Source organism: Balaenoptera borealis, assembly GCF_965194805.1.
Source record: "Balaenoptera borealis genome assembly, chromosome: 5".
Taxonomy (NCBI): Eukaryota; Metazoa; Chordata; class Mammalia; order Artiodactyla; family Balaenopteridae; genus Balaenoptera; species Balaenoptera borealis.
This window is the reverse complement of record NC_138862.1, coordinates 113,744,533-113,764,826: the sequence shown is the minus strand read 5'-3', so window position 1 is coordinate 113,764,826 and position 20,294 is coordinate 113,744,533. Positions and strand designations below refer to the sequence as shown.

At 38.2% G+C, this 20,294-nt stretch overlaps 1 protein-coding gene across 6 annotated transcripts in view; it reads left to right on the top strand.

The window, feature by feature from the left end:
- LOC309629926 (uncharacterized protein) overlaps positions 1-16,688 on the top strand; it is a 136,715-nt gene extending 120,027 nt beyond the window's left edge. For 2 of the 6 annotated variants that reach the window (XM_082394535.1, XM_082394538.1), the window contains 2 exons: positions 12,340-12,378; positions 13,376-16,688. In XM_082394535.1, the coding sequence (XP_082250661.1) occupies positions 12,340-12,378; positions 13,376-13,455 (119 nt within the window). In that variant the 3' untranslated portion in view covers positions 13,456-16,688. Of the gene's footprint in view, positions 1-1,067; positions 2,004-12,339; positions 12,379-13,288 lie in introns of those variants that run through there. The other 4 variants (XM_082394536.1, XM_082394537.1, XM_082394530.1 and 1 more) reach the window with 2 other exon arrangements.
- Positions 16,689-20,294: the final 3,606 nt, after the last annotated feature.

The window sequence follows — 20,294 nt, the reverse complement described above, 5'->3', positions numbered from 1 at the left end:
AATCAACAAGGCAACATACCCATTAGAATGTATTTATAGAAGTGTCAGATTTAAGGTTTAAAAATACTACTTCAGGGGCTTCCCTGGTGGCGCAGTGGTTGAGAATCTGCCTGCTAATGCAGGGGACACGGGTTCGAGCCCTGGTCTGGGAAGATCCCACATGCCACGGAGCAGCTGGGCCCGTGAGCCACAACTACTGAGCCTGCGCGTCTGGAGCCTGTGCCCCGCAACGGGAGGGGCCGCGATAGTGAAAGGCCCGCGCACCGCGATGAAGAGTGGCCCCCGCTTGCCGCAAATAGAGAAAGCCCTCGCACGAACCGAAGACCCAACACAGCCAAAAATAAATAATAAATAAATAAATAAAGTAGCTATAAAATTAAAAAAAAAAAAAAAAATACTACTTCAATCACTTCAAATTAAAAAGATGATGATGTCTGAAATGTCAAGTGAAAGCTAATGGTTCCAATTTAAAAGCATGGGGTTTTCCCAGATTATATAAGCAATGCAGGCTTACTTTAGAAAAATACATTATTTTAGGAAGAAAGAAAGAGAGAAAAGAAGAAAAGAAGGTAGGCAAGCAAAAGTACACATATCCTCCCCATAGGGCAGATTTCAAGTGGCCAAAAAATTCTGTACATGACCAAGACTCATGCCTTTCTGCCTACCAGTAAATCAGAGGTTTTTTTGTTTTGTTTTGTTTACTTTTGATTTTCTACAATTTTCTTCTCCTTTCTACTTTTTCTAGCTTTATAACATCCTCCTATATCATACATTGTTTTTATGTGAGGTCAAAAAGTTTTAAACAAAAAGATGAATGGTCTAAAGGTAAATTAGTGGATTTAGATTCAGGGTATGGGAATTCTAGACCTGGGTTGGTCCTTAAAGGAGTCTTAAAGTCTACCTGGTCTCACGGGCCCTTCAATCGAATATTCAGATTCCTTGGAAGCCCTCTAGACCCTTATAAACTTCATCCAATTTCTTGAAATTTTTAAAACTTTTCTATATATCATTTATCACTGCATGATATTTTCTTACTTGTTTGCTTATTGTTTATATCACCAAACTAGAATGTGGACTCCAGGAGATCAGGACCATTATCCATCTTGTTCACTGCTACATACCTAGCACCAACACCTGATATGGAGTAAGAGGTCAATAAAAGCCTTATATAACCCAAATATAAGGTAAGTTTTTCCCCCAAATTTTCTAGAAAAGAAAATAACCATACATATATTTGAGTCCTTATACAGTCTCCCATGTTATGGACACTTTCATAAGCCATAAAATACTGCTTAGAACATTAGACAAAAAAGACCCAACGATTTTTTTTCTAAAATTAATGCTAGTTTTCATGTTTACAAAGATAATCTGTTAAAATCAGAATAAAAGAAGGCAAAGAAGGTTAACAATTACAGTATTTATTCCTGGGTTTTGACATTATGTTTCCAAGGGTTGGAGACCATTATAAACAATGCTTTTAAAGATTACTTTAAAAAGCAATAAAGGTTATTATATTATGAAGTTTAGGAATATAAACCTAGAGGAAGAATAAAAATGAAAATGAAATTGTACTAATGTGTGTGAATGGGAACCTTCAGTGTTCACATCACACACATAATCACATAGTGCTGTATCTCAAAACAACTGAGATATAAGTGATGCTGCTATGATAATTTAAAAATACTCTGGTGATGGGGCTTCCCTGGTGGCGCAGTGGTTGAGAATCTGCCTGCCAGTGCAGGGGACACGGGTTCGAGCCCTGGTCTGGGAAGATCCCACATGCCGCGGAGCAACTAGGCCCGTGAGCCACAACTACTGAGGCTGCGCGTCTGGAGCCTGTGCTCCGCAACAAGAGAGGCCGCGATAGTGAGAGGCCCGCGCACCGCGATGAAGAGTGGCTCCCGCTCGCCGCAACTAGAGAAAGCCCTCGCACAGCAACAAAGACCCAACACAGCAAAAATAAATAAAATAAATAAATCAATCAATTTCTAAAAAAAAAAAAATACTCTGGTGATGACAAAGACACTGATGTTAAAGATGCATCTAAAGAGGTTGGGTATTTTTTAAGTGTGACTGAGGGAAAAAAACAATGTTTCTAAATTACTCTATTTAGATAAAATGTAATTTAAATACATGTGTGGCTAAAGTAATAAATTAAATTCTATAAGTAGACAAGTCATTGTTTCACCAACATCCTTTAAAGTTTACATTTTCCCAGTGGACAAAAGACTTCTCACTGGAATAAACAACAAGTCTATTTTAAAATACATCTTGTTGGACATAGAGAATAGACTGGTGGTTGCCAAGGGGTGATGGGGAGTGGGAGAGGGATGGATTGGGAGTTTGGGATTAGCAGATGTAAACTGGTATATATAGAATAGATAAAGAGCAAGGTCCTACTATATAGCACAGGGAACTATATATAATATCCTGTGGGGCTTCCCTGGTGGCGCAGTGGTTGGGAGTCTGCCTGCCAATGCAGGGAACGCGGGTTCGAGCCCTGGCCTGGGAGGATCCCACATGCCGCGGAGCAACTAGGCCCATGAGCCACAATTACTGAGCCTGCGCGTCTGGAGCCTGTGCTCCGCAACGGGAGAGGCCGCGACAGTGAGAGGCCCGCGCACCGCGATGAAGGGTGGCCCCCGCTTGCCACAACTAAAGAAAGCCCTCGCACAGAAACGAAGACCCAACACAGCCCAAATAAATAAATAAATAAATAAATAAAAATTAAAAAAAAAAAAAAAAAAAGAGCTGAGTTCTCTATCTCATTTGCCCATATGGTTAGCCTGGGAAGGACTGGAATCAGCTCTTTCTTATAATATCCTGTGATAAACCATAATGGAAAAGAATATGAAAAAGAGTGTATATATATGTATAACTGAGTCACTTTGCTGTACAGCAGTAATTAACACAACATTGTAAATCAACTATACTTCAATAAAAAATAAAAAATAAATTAAATAAAATACATCCTGTTACTGTGTGGTATTTCGATACGAAATTTTATTCTTTTCAGTTCTATATAATACTAAACTATCTTTAGCTATTGCTTCTCAGCTATTTCTTCTATTGTCTTTTTCTAAAACTCCTAGTAAACAGTTTTGGAGTCTTTCTATAGCATATCCACGTCTAACTGCTATTTCATATATATTTTTCAGTGTCTTACCTCCTAGGGCTAGATTCTGTGTATATTTCCCAGTACCTTTTTCCTATCATTTTAAAATTTCCTCTTTAACTGCATTTAGTTTTGAGTTAATCCTGTTTATTTTTTTCTATAATAGTGCTTTTCATTTCCAAGGTTTTTACTTGATTTTTTTTCATATGCTACTGCTTTGGTTTTTCATAATTTTTATATTCTCAAGATTGTTATCCTTTCTTTTATCTCTCTGCAAAATCTTGTTAAAATCTCAAACACACTTGTTTTAATTTTTCAGATTGCTCTATTATTTTCATTTCATCCAGAGTGATTATATACCAATCTTTAATCTTCTTGGTTATCTTTTCAATTATAATAATTCTGATGTACTTTGGAATTTTTGGTGTTCAAGCTCATTTAGATGGAAGTTTTTCTTTCTCATGTTCTTTGCTTGTTTTTTATGCTCTCACTTTATAATTACCTTTCCAAGTGATGCATTACCTGGACCACTGGGGACCAGAACAAGGTCTGTGTAGGTGACTCTGAGCTTACTCAGGGATGATACTGGAGGCAAGTGCAGATCCAGGCACTGTGTCAGTGGGCAGCTTGGCACAAGTCCTGGATACAAGGCAGTTTTTACTGCCCCCCTCATCCTTGTTAAGCAATGTTATTATAAGCTAAAACACTAGTTGTTGGTCAAAAGTCTTTTTTTTTTTTTTTTCCTTCCTTTCACAGGTTGGAGCACACTATCCCAGACCTTTATTTCAAGCAATGGCTCAGGTTCTGGTCCCCTGTTTTTCTTAGACTGTAGGAGCTAAAATTATAGCCATCTCTCCAGCGTCTGTTCCCAGAGCTCAGTGGGCCAATTTCCATCCAACTACCTTACCACCAAAGTTACTGATACTGTTTCTGAGCAATGCTGTATCTTTGAACTTTTCTATTTTTATTATAACTGTCATTTTTATGATTCAGAGTATAAGGGACTAAAGGTCTCAATGATGAACAGTACCAACAAGAGTTTTTGTGGTATTCTGTTTAATTAAAAAGGGCAAAAGTAAAAGATTATTTATACCTAAAGTAAATCAACTTTTCTCCAAACGTAATTAAAATCCAGGGACTTGTCTTATTCACTGCTGTATCTCCAGCTCCTAGAATGTACTAGACACACAGTAGGAGCTTAATGAATATGTGTCAATGGAGTGATTTGCTGTCCATCCCTAAATTACTGAGGCAAAGAAGAGGGAAGGAAGAGAGGAATGTCAAGTTAGCACCGGACAGTCTCGTGGAAGTGACAGTGTGAATATACATGACACAACACATAGCACAAGACAATATATGAGGGGACACCCACACACTGTTGGTGGGAACATAAATTGGTGCAGCCACTGCGGAAAACAGTATGGAGGTTTCTCAAAAAACTAAAAATAGAACTACCATATGACCCAGCTATTCCACTCTTGGGTATGTATCTGAAAAAAAACAAAAAAACACTACGTCAAAAAGATACATGCACCCCAATGTTCACCGCAGCAGTGTTTACAATAGCCAAGATATGGAAGCAACCTAAGTGTCCACTGACAGATGAATGAATAAAGAAGATGTGGTACATATATACAATGGAACACTACTCAGCCATAAAAAAAGAATGAAATTTTGCCATTTGCAGCAACATGGATGGACTTGGAGGGCATTATGCAGAGTGAAATAAGTCAGATAGAGAAAGACAAATACTGTATGATATCACTTATATGTGGAATATGAATGTCAATATTATGACATCGTATAAGTGTGTTTCACGTTTGGTAATTGCAATCATTGTTGCTTTTGTTGTGGTCATCCATGTACAATGCTTGGTGTCAGTCTATCTCTTGTAAAAATAAAATACAGTGTGTGTGTGTGTGGAAAAAAAAAAAAAGAAAAATACAACAACCTACTGAATATAGCAAACAAGAAGCAGATTCACAGATATAGAGAACAAACTAGTGGTCACCAGTGGGGAAGAGGGACAATATACGGATGAGGATTGGGATGTACAAACGATGGCTGTAAGATAGGCTACAAGGACATATAGTACAACACGGGGAATAGAGCCAATATTTTATAATAACTGTAAATGGAGTTAACCTTTAAAAATTGTATAAAAAATTAAAAAAAAATTTAAAAGACAATATACAGTACATTTCTCAACAGGATAATGCCAACTATAAGTCATGGTATTTGATAAATGTACACAGTATGTCCAACCATAAGTTTGAATGGAGGATAGAGCTGGGAGAGATGTAACTAACTGCTATAGATTTTAAAATTGGGAGGAGAGTGGTGAAGGAAAGGGGAGAATTATTAGCTGTTTTGTTTATGTAGTTCCCTGTGGCCAGAGGGATATGGTCGCAACTTAGGGGAAATAGCGTGTATCTAGTGAAATAGTACAAGGTCACTTATATATACAGTAAATGCCAGAGGTTCATTTTGCAGAGCTACTTATGTAATTTCAGAATGTAGAAAACTTGCTCACAGACCTGGGCGAACGCATAACATCACAGTTCTTTTCAGAAGAGAAAGACTTTTTTTTTCTCTTTTTTTTTAAGAAGCAGTGTCTCCATGGCAACCATAAAGGCAAATGTCGCTTTGTGTGTATTATAGCAACATCAATAACAGCTGGAGCAGGCTGAACAAAAATGGCAGGGGAGCAGAAGCTGGGGGGATTTGGAGAGAAGGTGAAAAGAAAATGACAGCCTAAACTGGAAGCTGTGTGACTTTAAGACTGCCTTGATTCATTAGTACTGCATTTGAAGAAATCAGACTTTAAAACCTATTGTTTTCAAAGGTATTTTCCCTCTATCCTGTTCAAATCAAAGGTGAGACAAACTATTATGCCATTTTTAAAGAAAAATAAATGACTTGAATTATGTATATTTTTAAAATCAGTGGGTATTGATAAATAAAAAAAATATTTTTAAAAAAATCAATGTGTTTGACAAGAGTCACACAGAGAAAATGAAAACAGACAAAAGATGTCCAGGCTCGGATAATGAATTAATGCAAAAGGAAAGCTGTACCATTAAGGAATTTCTTTTCACATTTCAAAAAAAAAAACCACCGTATGATGCACGTCTATATAGCAAAGAAATGAGGTATTACTGAATCACTTGTTAGTGGATTCTAACAGTAAAAGCACTGCACCAGTGGAGGGTGGTAGCTTTATTTGCTGAATGAAACCTTATTTTTATATCTACTTTGTGGCTAAAACTATGTATAAAAATTTTAGTTCACTTTTTTTAGGTGTGTGGGAAAATAATTCTAATTAAGATAATAGGATTATCTACAATAATTTTTAAATACTTTTTAAATTTTGAGATCATTTAGGTTGGCAGTAGATGTAAAAAATAATAGAGATCCCATGTACCCTTTACTAGGTTTCCTCTAGTGATAACATCTCGCAAAAATATAATGCAGTTCACGAGCAGACACTGACCCTGACGTAAACCACAGATCTTATCCAGATTTTCCCTGGTTTTATTTATAGTTGTGTTGGGGTGTATGTATACTTAGTTCCATGTAATTTTATTACCTGGTGTAGATTGTGTATCTACCACCACAGTAGTGACACAAAATAGCCCTCTCACCACAAGGATCCCTGGCATTGCCCTTTTAACCACATCTACCGCCTTCCCACCCAGCTGCCCTATTCCAGACCAGTAACAAACACTAATCTGCTCTCCATAATTTTGCCATTTCAAACATGTTATATAACTAAAATCTGTGCCTAACCTTTTAAAAATGGCTTTCTCCACTCAGCAGAAATTATTTGAGATCTATCCAAGTTGTTGTGTATATGAACAGTTCATTCCTTTTTATTGCTGAGTAGTATTCCATGGTATGGATATACCACAGTTTGTTTAACCATTCACCTGCTAAAGGACATCTGGGTTGTTTCCAGTTGGAGGCTATTAGAAATAAAGCCACAGTGAACACATGTATACAAGTTTTCATTTCTCTGGGCTAAACGCCCAAGAAGAGTGCAGTAGTCTGGCCATATGGTAACTGCACATTTAGTTTTATAAGAAATTGCCAAACTGTTTGCAAGAGTGTTTGCTATTCTACATTCCCAACAGCAAGGTATGCATGATCCTTTCTGACATAATTTTAACAAGCTAATTGTCTCAACAGAGCGATGGAATTAAGACTGTTTCCTGTTGCCCGAGTTTTTACTCTCAGTCTGCCTGGGTTCAAATCCTGGCTCTGCCACTTGATAGCTACGTGATCTCAGATAAGTTATTCTTCCACTCAGCCTCAGTTTCTCCACCTGTAGAATGGTAATAATAATACACCTATCTCACAGGCATGCTATGAAGGTATAATAATAATTATTATTGAGTTATTATTTATGGTGTAATTAATATAACTGTAAAGAGGTAAAAAGAGGTATATATGAGATTAATGAGAAACACCACCTATTTTATTATGCTACTTTTTACAATGTCTGTGTAAGGAAACTATTCTGAGAATGTCTCTAAGCTGTGATATGATGATGATTTTACACATAAATCCTTTCAGACTCAAAATTTATTACATTGTTGACCCACAGTGAAATAGTGGCAAAATAACTATGTTTTGAAATGTAGGAAAGTAATAGAGCTAGTTCTCCAAATTATAAAGCACACTTTCATGAGCCTGAGGTATGGAGAAGTTCGATTTTATTGAAAGTTGATTGCATGGGAAGTAAGATGGCTCTCGGGAGCAAATGGAATCAATAAAAGATAGCAAGATGCTGATGGTGAATCAGAAGACCAGTTCCTCCTGCCACCAGTTACTACTTCTAAAGAGAGGCAAAAAGAATAACGGGTTGACTTTTTAAATCTTCTATCCAAAAAAATCATTTCAAAGGAAATGATAGTGAGTGTGTGTGTTTGCCAAAACAGAATACAATGCAAATAGCTATAATGTTTACATCTTGCTATATAAATTTAATACAAATAATTTTATATTTACTCAAATCACCACCCCAATTAACTTTGAAAACATTTCTACTTTCATCTTTTATTTGAATTTTTTAAATAAACTATTTTTATTTTTAATTTCCACTTCAATTTGAAGTGTCCTCTGCTTCGGGGGGAGGGGGACGGTTGTTATTGTTGTTTCCTGTTTTCCTTATTTTGGTTTGGCTTCCAAGAAAGTGAAGATATTAATTCTCATATTAGAAGTATGAGAGCACCACTTTTAGAGGACAGCTAAGCTCAATACAACAGGGGTCGTGTGTGCTGAAATTTGGCTTACCCAGTTTTCCATTGGCGTGCTAGAGGATTTGAGAAAGTTATTAAAGCATCGTTTTAACAGTCTATTAAACTGTGGCACCCATAAAGTGGTAAGCAGATTTTCAGTTTTCTCGTCTTTTTAATTGATCGTTCTATAGAATTTAGCTCCTCCTTGTCTCAATTTAAAGTTCACCAAACACATTTTGCTAGATATTTTTTTTCAATAGGCCATTTGTTGATTTTTTTAAATGCAAGATTACTTCTCTGATTTATTAAAATAACACTCATTTTCACATTAATTCTTTTTCCCAATAGGGTTTAAACAAACTATTTCTTACTACTTCTTTCTTATATTTCACTTACATGTTTTAATTAAGATGTTTTCAACTATAAGTAACAGAAAAATCATCTCTAAATGACTTATAAATGGAGTTTCTTTATTACTCATACAACACAAAGTTCAAGGCAGGGCAGCCCCTGGTTGGTTATCTTAGTGGCTCCACAATGTCATAAATGCCCATCTTCCCATTTGTTCACTTTGTCATTTTTGATATGTGAACTCATTCCCCTCATGGTCACAAGATGACTGCAATAGTGCCAGGCATAACATTTTCAGAAACCAATGTCAAAAGCCAGAAAAGGAACATTTCTCTCTTGTGTTTTTTTTTATCCAGGATGAGAAACTTTTCTAGAAGACCTCTTCTCTGTCTCATTGGTCATAAATGGGTTACCATGCCCAAACCTAAACCAATCCCTTGGTCCCAGACAATGGTATCAAAATGACAAGCTTAGGTAATTATGAAAGAGGGATGGAGAACATCAGACTAGAGAAAAGCCACCAAAAAAAAAAAAAACCCTAAAAAACAAACAAATAAAAACCACTCATGTCTAACACATTATTAAGGGCTTGAAAGCCAGAAAAACTTGGGTGAGCTTTATGACTATATAAACTAAACCTCTGAGCTTTGGTGGTTTTTTTTTTTTTAAACCCACCGAATTGCCTTCTTTGTGAGTATCTTTTTTTTAAACCCACCCAACTGCCTTCTTTGAAATTAATATATAAACAAGACACCTAGCTCATAAGAGAGATACAATATATGTTAATCTCCTCCTTTCCCTGCAAATGTGCAAAATAAAAATAAAGTAATTAATTAACAGATAAGGCTAAATAATATGAATTTTAGAGCTTGAATAGCCTAGATTTTCTGATATTCCATTTCAAACTTGGCAAGGAACTCCTAACATGATTTTGAAGAATCTACAGCAATGACAATGCTTTAGTATAAAGAATTTTAATTTTGTTATTTAAAATCACTTATAAAATTTGCACCTGGGCTTCCCTGGTGGTGCAGTGGTTGAGAATCTGCCTGCTAATGCAGGGGACACGGGTTCGAGCCCTAGTCTGGGAAGATCCCACATGCCGCAGAGCAACTAAGCCCGTGAGCCACGGCTACTGAGCCTGCGCGTCTGGAGCCTGTGCTCCACAACAAGAGAGGCCACGATAGTGAGAGGCCCGTGCACCGCGATGAAGAGTGGCCCCCACTTGCCGCAACTAGAGAAAGCCCTCGCACAGAAACGAAGACCCAACACAGCCAAAAAAATAAATACATAAATAAATAATAATTAAAGGTGCTAATAATTAAAAAAAAAAGTTGCACCGTCTGTTTAAAAAATGTAGGTGGATGCAATATATATGCAGAACAAGAGATAGACAGTCTCTTAAATCCTGTAATTTTTGTCACCATTTATTCATTTTATTTCCAACAGATTCACATAAGGTTTATACAGTATGCTAGATATCATTCTAGATGCTGGGAGTTAAAACAAAAACTGAGAGGCAAAGTTCCCTCCCTTCTCCAAATCACCTCCAAATTCTTGCTTATACCAATGAGTACTGATTTCATTTAAAAGTTTCAAACTAATGCCTTATCCCTGAAACTCAACTGTTTCATTACACTCATTTTTCCTATGTACCAAATACCAAAATAAAACAAAATTCCAACTCTTTTAGTTGTCTTCCTCCACTTCATCACTAGATGGCGCCCAAAGAATCTATTTCCCTACAATTGACTGGGAAAAAAGTACAGCTAAAACAGCAACTCTTCAGTGTAAAACGGACAAGGTCTCTGCTGACTGTTTAGTTTCTATTTTATTTATCTGTTATTTGGGCAAAGATGCACAGATGTTTTTCACTATCACTTGGCACTCACAGTAAATTTTAAAAATAGTCTTTTGAGGTCCACTACAATTTTGTAAAGCCCTTTCCTTCACAGTAAGTCATTTCTATTCCTTTATCTTATACAACAGCAATTATTTATTTTGCCCTTTTCTTATTGAGACATACACTGCTCTGCTTCTTTAGAAACACTTGGGTCATTCTATTCTCTCGAGAATTAGAGTTACCAAATGTCATTCCTGTATTCCCTGCCTAACACTCTGTCACGACTTTCTTCAAAGTATATCCTGGAAAATTCCCCACTGCACTTCTGCCTTCCAGCTATTTTGGAGTTTTTACAACATTTATATCTTTTTAAGGTGTTTATACCATGATAAAATCTAGGGAACCAAAATATGTATGTTTGCTCTCATGAAAAATGATTATCATTCCCCAAGTCCTGTCTAGGGAAGGGAAGAAACAAAAAACAACACACTGGAAAGAGAAATTAATTTGGCTGTGAATCAAATTCCAACCAAAGAATTACGAAACCTTTTTTTTCTCCTCTGTATTCTCTACTAAAACTTGGGGAAACTCCTCTGTCCAAATAATTAGTTAAGGAGTAACTGACTGATGATTTGTTGAAATTATGTTTGTAGGTATAATTTTGAAACATGCATTTGTGTGTGAATGCATGTATATTTACACACACACAATCTCTTTGTCACCTCCATCCAGTGTCACAGTCACTCAACTATAGGAGCAGAGATCTTCACGGGACCTCACTTTACACACTTGAATCAGGGTCTTGGATCCATTTTCCTAACCTGTTGTTTTTCTTGCCTAAGGATTATGCCCTGAGCTGAAAGTTCACCATTTTCCTCTTGTATATGGACCATAATTAAGGATGTTTTTCACAGACAAAATCTTCCTTGGACCCAGATGTTGTTCCTCCTGCTCCTTCTTTTTTTAAAATAATTATTTATTTTATTTATTTTGGCTGTGCCAGGTCTTACTTGCGGCACGCGGGATCTTTATTGAGGCGTGCGGGGTCTTTTTAGTTGCAGCATGTGGACTCTTAGTTGCGGCATGCATGCAGGATCTAGTTCCCCGACCGAGGATCGAACCCAGACCCCCTGCATTGAGAGCGCGGAGTGTTACCCACTGGACCACCAGGGAAGTCCCCCTCCTGCTCCTTCTAAATTGCACAGTCTTGCATGCCTGAGGTGGAGGTAGAGTTTCATACCCATTTATTTTACAAACTCAATGTGCCCTACATTTTTGCTTTTTATTTATTTATGTTATCCATAACATCTCCTGGAGACTGAGGAACTGGCTTGTACTCAGGTTTTGAAATTGTTTGTTTGGTTTCTTCATCTCCATTTATTGTAGAAGGTATTAGGTGAGCAGGGAGGTGACAGCAATGTTCAATTAAGACGCACCCTTTAGAAATGGAGGGGTGAAGCTTTTCTATGGAGAAAACACAATGGATTCTGCCACCCTATATGTCTTTTTCCCTAATCAGTTAGAAGGAGGAAATGCGCCTGACTACAAATGGAAAATTTAGAATCAAACCATCAAGGGCCTGTTTTTATTCAGAAAATTTAAAAGATTGTAGAAACTCCTATTTGGAAGACACACAGAGTCATGTATAGATTGGTTATCAACCCTGGCTGTGCAACAGGATCCCTAGGGAGTTACACATTTCGAGCTCCACCTCAAATTACTGACTCATAATTTCCAGAGGTGGGCCCAGGAATTCATACTTTTCAAAGCAATCTTTTATTTAACTGCAGGCAATCTGACCCTAGTTCATGGATTGGCATTCAAGAAAGGTAAGTCTGGACTCTTGACTTACTACCCCTGGCAAGTCGGCATCTTTGTTTTGCTCTCACTGTATGGCTATGGTGGCTAAGTGGTCCTCTGGCGCACAGGGAAGGAATGAGAAAATGTTCAGTGTCAAGCACCATGTTGGAAATGCTCGTGAGCATGGCTCCAGGAGCCAGACATCTTGTACTTATGATTCCTCCTCGGCCCCTTATTAACTATGTGACCTTGGGCAAACGACTTAATTTTGTCTGTCTCAGTTTCCTTATCTGTAAAATGGAGATAATAGTAATAACCTCCTCCCAGTTTTGTTATAAGGACTGAATAAGTGTATGCATGTAAAGCATTTAGCATAATGCATGGCACTGAGTACAGTCTCTGACTTAACAGTGGTTCAGCTTACAATTTTTTGATTTAGATGGTGTGAAAGCGATATGCATTCAACAGAAACCGTACTTTGAATTTTGATCTTTTCCCAGGCTAGTGATAATGCAGTATGATACTCTTGTGATGCTGGGCAACGGCAACAAGCCGTAGTTCCCAGTCAGCTCTGCGATCACGAGGGTAAATAACTGATACACTTACAACCATTCTGCATCCAGATGACCACTTCGTTTTTCATTCTCAGTATACTATTCAATAAATTACATGAGATATTCAACACTTTATTATAAAATAGACTTTGTGTTAGATGATTTTGCCCACGTGTGGGCTAATGTAAGTGTTCTGAGCACATTTATGGTAGGCTAGGCTGAGCTTTGATGTTTGGTAAGTTAGTTGTATTAAATTCATTTTGACTTAATGATATTTTCAACTTACGATGGGTTTCTTGGGTCATAACCCCATTGTAAGTCAAGGAAGATCTGTACATGAGCAAAAAATGATATTCTTGTTCTGATTATGTTATTTACTACTCAGGAAAAAACAAACTTGTGAAAAAGATATTATTATCCTAATTTAAGAAAAGAAAACTGAGGCTCATACAAATTAAATATCATGTCCAAGTTAAACAGAGCTGGAAAGTGTTAGAACTGAAATTCAAATCCAGACCTGATGACATCAAGCCCATACTCCTTACGCCATAAGAAGCTACTTGAACACCTCAACTGATGGCTGAAACTACTACTTCCAAAGGCAAGAATTTTTTCATTGCATACTTCCGACAGATAATAGTAATAGTCTGATGCTGATTTATAAAGTAACTGTTGAAAGACCATTTGTTGAATCCTTACAAATGCCAGTTGCTACATGTAGCACTTCAAATACATTGTTGACTCATTTGATCATTATGACAACCCTGCAGGTTAGTTGTTATTTTCCCTATTTATCAGACAGGGAAATTGAGGCTCAGTGTGGTTAAATATGTTGCCAAACATATACAATTAGTATGTGGTGGGACAGGTATTTGAACCCCTGACTTTCCAACTCCATCATTTGTGTACTTAGCCACTTTCTTGAGCCTCCGTTCACTGCTTCTGGTTTTTCTTAAGATGCTCATGAATTAAACACTTAGTTCTCTAGGTCAAGTTAACTTTTTGGTTATTTGGAAAAAGAAATGAAGTCATTTCCTAGGTTAAGATCCAAATTCCTTCAACACATCCAGACAGTGGACATGACCTCATTTTGAAGTCTTTTCACCACCGAAGTCACTCTTCTCTGAATATGCATTTGACGTATTGGTCACTCAAACTGTGATGTGCTGAACTGTACCAGAGAGAGAGAGAGAAAGGACACCAAGCAGAGTCGGAGACCCACTCCAACTTCCACCCACAGGCAGTAAGTGCTTCTAAAGAGGTCCACATAGATGATTCATTGTCATCTTAGTGTTGTAGTCTGTGTTCTGTTTTAAAAGATAACATTATAAAGGAGGCTTTTTAAAAATTTGTTTTTCAATTATTTCTACCTTTGTGGTTTAAAGATAGCATGGGGTAAACCAAAAAATTAATATTTGAAATTTTTGTGCTAATTTCTTCACAAGCAATTTTTTGTTCAAACTTAGGTTTCAGACCAAAATGTATAATCTTTTAAAAGAGGGGATACATTTTCCATCCAGATGGGATATTGTTAATCGAAGACTATTTGGGTATATTGGTAGTTATGTGATGGATCAGAAACCTGTTTTCACTCTTACCTGATATCCACCTGTACAGAGAAATGATGCAATATCCAACTAATATGAATCCTACCATTTCAGGTTAAATTTTGAGCTCCCTTTACTTCTTGAGGATAAATAAGCTTAATGTCCACATTTCATGGTTTTTGCTTCTACAGGGTAAGTGGTTGCTACCCAGAGTTTCCCTGAGCCCATGTGAATTCTCTTAATTAAAAATGTTTGTGTTTTAGATTATGGAAAGAAAAACCTCTTTAATAGGCAAAATAATATAGTCTTCCTTTTAAAAGTTTTAGCTTCATTAATTTTAAATCATATGGAGTTGACTCAAGTCTCTAGAAACTGTCACATTATTAATGATGAAGAAATACTTCATAGCTGAAAACAAATGCGGTCATCTTTGGAACTGGTGAGATGTTTGAAGAAAAAAAAAATAAAAAGACACTGGTATGGATCTAGGAATCGTTCAGATTCTTTCTCATGGTCCTATTCCAAGATGATCAGAGGGTTGGATGCAAGGAACCAATCTGTCCTGGTTACTTTTTCATGAGAATTTCCACTGATCAGTGAGAAAAATGTGTCCAGTAATATGAGCAATGAAAAACAACATAGTTAGTGGAACTGTTGTTTAGTCTCCATGCCTTATCTTGACCAGCTTCAAAGTATCATTGCATAATAAACTCTAAACTACTCATATAAAATCTCCACAATTTCCAGAAGTTGCTTGGGAATTAAGGATTAGTACCCCAGACTCTGGCATTGATCTTTCTGTTTCTTGGACATTTAAAGTTTGTTTTAGATTTGTTTAAAAAGTATTTTTGTAGTAGAAACTCTAGGCACTTTGGTCATTTCCTAACCTACTGGGGAACTTTTGAGTTACCACCTCAATATCTAGTCCTTCAAATTTTCTCTCCAACAGTACCCAGATATTCCTTTAAGGAATTCAGTCAATTTCTAACTTGTACCTTTGACCCAGCAGCACCAGGAATGGGCCAACTGATCAACACTTCCCAACACCAACTCACCCCCATCAATACAGAGTGGTTATTTCAGGGAAAACACATGTGACTCAACAAGAGCCAGTGAGAGAATGAATCCCATGGCTTGGGTGGGGACCACAGGCTACTCTAAAGCAAAGAGAGATGAGGTCCTGAGGGAGAGCCAATAGCTTCTGGGAGGTGCAATGTGGCCTAAAGCCAAAACCAACACTCCAGAAAGAGAAATAGAAATTGGAAAACTGCTGATATGTGTTAAGGCTTTGGACCAAGCTTGACTCCTCAGTTATGTGATCCATTAAATTTATTTTATTATTTAAATCCCCTTTAATCACATTTTCAACAGCTTGTAGATAACTTTTCTGAGTCTCAGTTTTTTTGGTTGTTGTTCTTCTTCTTTTTAATCAGTAAAGGGTGTTAATATTACCCATCTCATCAGGTATTTGTGATGACTGAATCAGATAACATCTGTAAAGCATGTCGTATGTGCTGAGTATTCAGGAACTATTTAATCTTGTTTCCTTTTCTTTTCCTCTCTCCTCACAAACTTCTGGGTACTGATGTGTCAGATCACTGAATGCTCCATCGATCCAGGGTGTTTTCAGAGAAGGGAGTGTTGTGGGATAAGGAGTGAAGTCATTACCAAGGCCACAGCTCCCAGTGCCTCTCCTTAGACCTGACTCTACCCTACTGCCTTTCCCAGGCAGCATTAGCAGTCAGCCAGGTTGATGTATGTCTGGTAGGAAAACACTAATAGCTCCTCGAGGTAAGTGGTAAAACAAGTAGCTAGACAAACTGGATTTTTCTAAGAAGGACATCACAGAGGGGCAACATTTAAACACCAATGGATATTCTGTTTTCCTGGGATATCAAACTTATTCAAGACAATACATTTCGAATGCATATATTTAAAGATGGCTCTTAAAATTTTAGGAAGCTAGTGATTAAAAAGATGCCCAGGGCTTCCCTGGTGGCGCAGTGGTTGAGAATCTGCCTGCCAATGCGGGGGGACGCGGGTTCGAGCCCTGTTCTGGGAGGATCCCACATGCCGCGGAGCAACTAGGCCCGTGAGCCACAACTACTGAGGCTGCGCGTCTGGAGCCTGTGCTCCGCAACAAGAGAGGCCGCGACAGTGAGAGGCCCGTGCACTGCGATGAAGAGTGGCCCCCGTTCGCCGCAACTAGAGAAAGCCCTCGCACAGAAACAAAGACCCAACACAAATAAAAAGATTCCCAGTCTAAGCTATGCCAAACAGTTCCACTTAACTGTGAGGTAATTTTTTCATTCATTACACAATTTTGGAACAGGAAGAGATGAGCTCATTCAAATTCTTGTTTGATAGAGGAGAGACAGAGGCCCAGAGTGGCGAGTAGCGAGGTGACTTGCCCAAGCCCTGCAACCAGCTGAAAGCAGAGCCAGGTCTGCCAATGCCCAGTTAGTGCTCTTTAAACAGACTGTGCTCCCCAACCCCCCGGCCCCTGCTCAGCAGACTCCACTTCACTTCCCCTTACAAACCAAGTGTCTGGCAGACACATAAACACCCATCGGGTCTAACAAGCATAGCCAGTTTTCCCAAAGGTGGTACAATTGCCGTCTGCGAGTCAGCATTGAGTCTCATGGACACATTTCCCTGCTGTCGCGCGTGGACCAAGCGACTCGCGTAGCAGGGCATGTCTGATGTCTCGTACAGGGTTGGTTTCACAACCTCGGCACCACTCACACTTTGGCTGGATAATTCTTTGTTTGAGCGGCAGAGGGTGAAGCAGGGAGAAGCGAGGGTGCATTGCAGGATGTTTAGCAGCACCTTCTAACCTGCTGGATGCCAGTAGCATCCCTTCAGTTTCAAAAGCTAAAAATGTCTCCAGATACTGTCAAATGTCCCAGAGAAGGGGGTGCAAAATCAATCCACTGACAGCCACTGCTATAGAGATGAGCCTTTTTGCACTGGGCTGTCCGGAAACTCTTTTCCCTCGCAGTGCAGTCCTCAATGCAGGGAGGGGAAAGAGTGGACATAAGATGTGATGTGTGCTTGGGATTTGGAGTACCTCTTTTCAGGCAAATTAAAAAATTGTCAGTTCTACAGAACAGACTCTAATTCTTTACCTAATAGGTATTCTGGGTTGAGAGTGAAGACCAAACCTAAAAGGGTCTGATACCTTGTTACTATCACAAGAATAAGAAATTATACATTAAATAAGAAAAACAAATAAATGGGAAGATAACTACTATAATACAAGGGGATAACCACAGGGAGTCTATGGAAACAAGGGATTGAAAACTCACACATACTAGGTCCCCTTCAAATTCCTGGGCTTTCCTTTTTCTTGGATGTCCTTACAGAAGGAGCACACAATGTTTTCTCTCCTGACGACGTCTGCCAAACTCCTCAGTGCCATGGGTGCGGAACTCTTAAGGCAGAAGCTGGGCGAAATGACAGAAGAGAAAAAGGATAACAGTGAGATGTAGAAATATGGAAAAAAGAAACATGAGAGGAAGCAGAAGAAAAAAAAAATAAAAATGAAAAGGGAGTAGGTATAAAGAAAAACTTGCCAGAGAATTCTAGCCCCACTCCTAAACAAAATGTATTTTTTTTAATTAGACTTTCTCAGCATGGATTCTTTTGGGGGGAACTAATGTAAAATGTTTCTCTTTCAGAAAGTCTTGCATCAAAACAGCAATTGTGTTGCTGTCATTTAGAATACTTAACTATGGCAAATTCACATTATTAAATCTGATAGAACAAGAAATAATACCAAATACTGTATCAATCCTATATAATCAGTCCTTCTGAATATCATAATGTGCTGCTGCTATTCCAAGCTGTCCTTGGAGATAGCTGCAGCCCAGCAATATACAAAAGGTTTCCCTTCGGCCTTTGTAATTGCCTAGGACAACACATTCTTACATTTTTAATCATCTAAAGCTTTTCAGATACACCAGAGTGTGCCTTCAATAGGACAATAAATGAGAACCAAGATTTCTAAGAGCCTTATGTTTCTTTCTTCTTGTGGTTGATAATATGCTGTTTCTGCCTTGTACTGGATACAGATGTGGAGCAGATAGCATAAATAGGGGAAAATAAGAAGGATATTCATGAGAGGGCTAGATTCATCTGAGAGTGAAAATAATTGCCTCAAACCAGGAAGCCTCTTGCTTAAAAAAAAAAAAAAAAAAAGAAAAGAAAAGAAGAAAGAGGGTATCCATTCATTTTAAGTGCTGAGATAAGACAATTTAGAATGATTTTCACCTTGGCACAAAAATCTTCAGCAGAAACAGCACTCTTAGAAGAGAACTGAACGGCAATTCTTAGTTGGGACAGAAAGGAGCAGAGGTACATACAAAAAAATATAACCCTTCCAACTCAAAAAACTCTCTAGAATTATAAATCGGATTATGAATATGACCCCCCATTGGGGGAGATACAGCATTAGTGATGTCATGTTACTTTCGAAAGCTCCTGGTTCAGCTTTTCTGCATAAATAATGAAGTAAATACTTTTCCCGCAAGTAAAGAAGTATCTCAGTGGTCCCCAAACCCGACTGGCAACTGCAATTAGTTTGATCCTTCCCTATACATCCTGACTCAACAGTTCTGGGGTGAGGTATGGAACTCTACTTCTCACAATCTCCTTAGATTATTCTGATGCTTTGTCAGGCTTCGAACCCGCAGGAGAATTCAAGTTAAGGGAAAGTTTTTAAAATACCCTTGTATTTTTTAGCGCTACTGAATATATTGAAAATGTCTCAATTTCCAAGTATGTCACTAAATTTCATTCATTGCAAGGCCTCATGTGCCATTGACCTTTAGAGGTCATACAGCATTTTGTTGAGCTGATGAAAAACGTTGACCCCTACTCTAGAAAAACACACATGCCTAGAAAGGTAAAAACTTTATACACAATTTTAGGTTGTCTATAGATTGCTTAAATCCATCTAGGGAGAAGAACGCCTGTTTGAATGCTTGCACTTCTGGTTTGTGAGAGTTAATAGTTCAGTAACTCCCCCTCAAGTTACAGCACTTAATGATAGCCTGTGTGTTTCTTGAAACAAAGATGCTACACTTAAGAGACCAGGTTTAAGAAACAACGAGGAAAGCCACAGGCAGTAATGCACATACTACAAGAGCCTCTTAAACGGTCCCTCTGCCTTCAGTCTTTTCCCCTCCAATCCATTCTCCGCAAGTCAGCCAGAGGAATAGTTCCAAAGTGAGCCTGACTATAAGCTGCCCATGTATAGAACACTTCAAGGTCATCATTTTGCCCTAGGGTACCACCCTAGGTTACTTGCTGTAGTAGTGAAGGGTGAGGTACCACCCTCAATTGTTTTCATTGCCTTGCCCTTCAGCATCACTAGATGCTTGCTATTTATTTATTTATAAATGTTTTATTTTTTTTTAACATCTTTATTGGAGTATAATTGCTGTACAGTGTTGTGTTAGTTTCTGCTGTATAACAAAGTGAATCAGCTATATGCATACGTATATCCACATATCCCCTGCCTCTTGCGTCTCTCTCCCACCCTCCTCATCCCACCCCTCTAGGTGGCCGAAAAGCACCGAGCTGATCTCCCTGTGCCATGCAGCTGCTTCCCACTAGCTATCTATTTTACATTTGGTAGTGCATATATGTCCATGCCACTCTCTCACTTTGTCCCAGCTTACCCTTCCCCCTCCCTATGTCCTCAAGTCCATTCTCTACATCTGCATCTTTATTCCTCTCCTGCCCCCAGGTTTTTCAGAACCATTTTTTTTTTTATTTTTTAGATTCCATATATATGTGTTAGCATACGGTATTTGTTTTTCTCTTTCTGACTCTGTATGA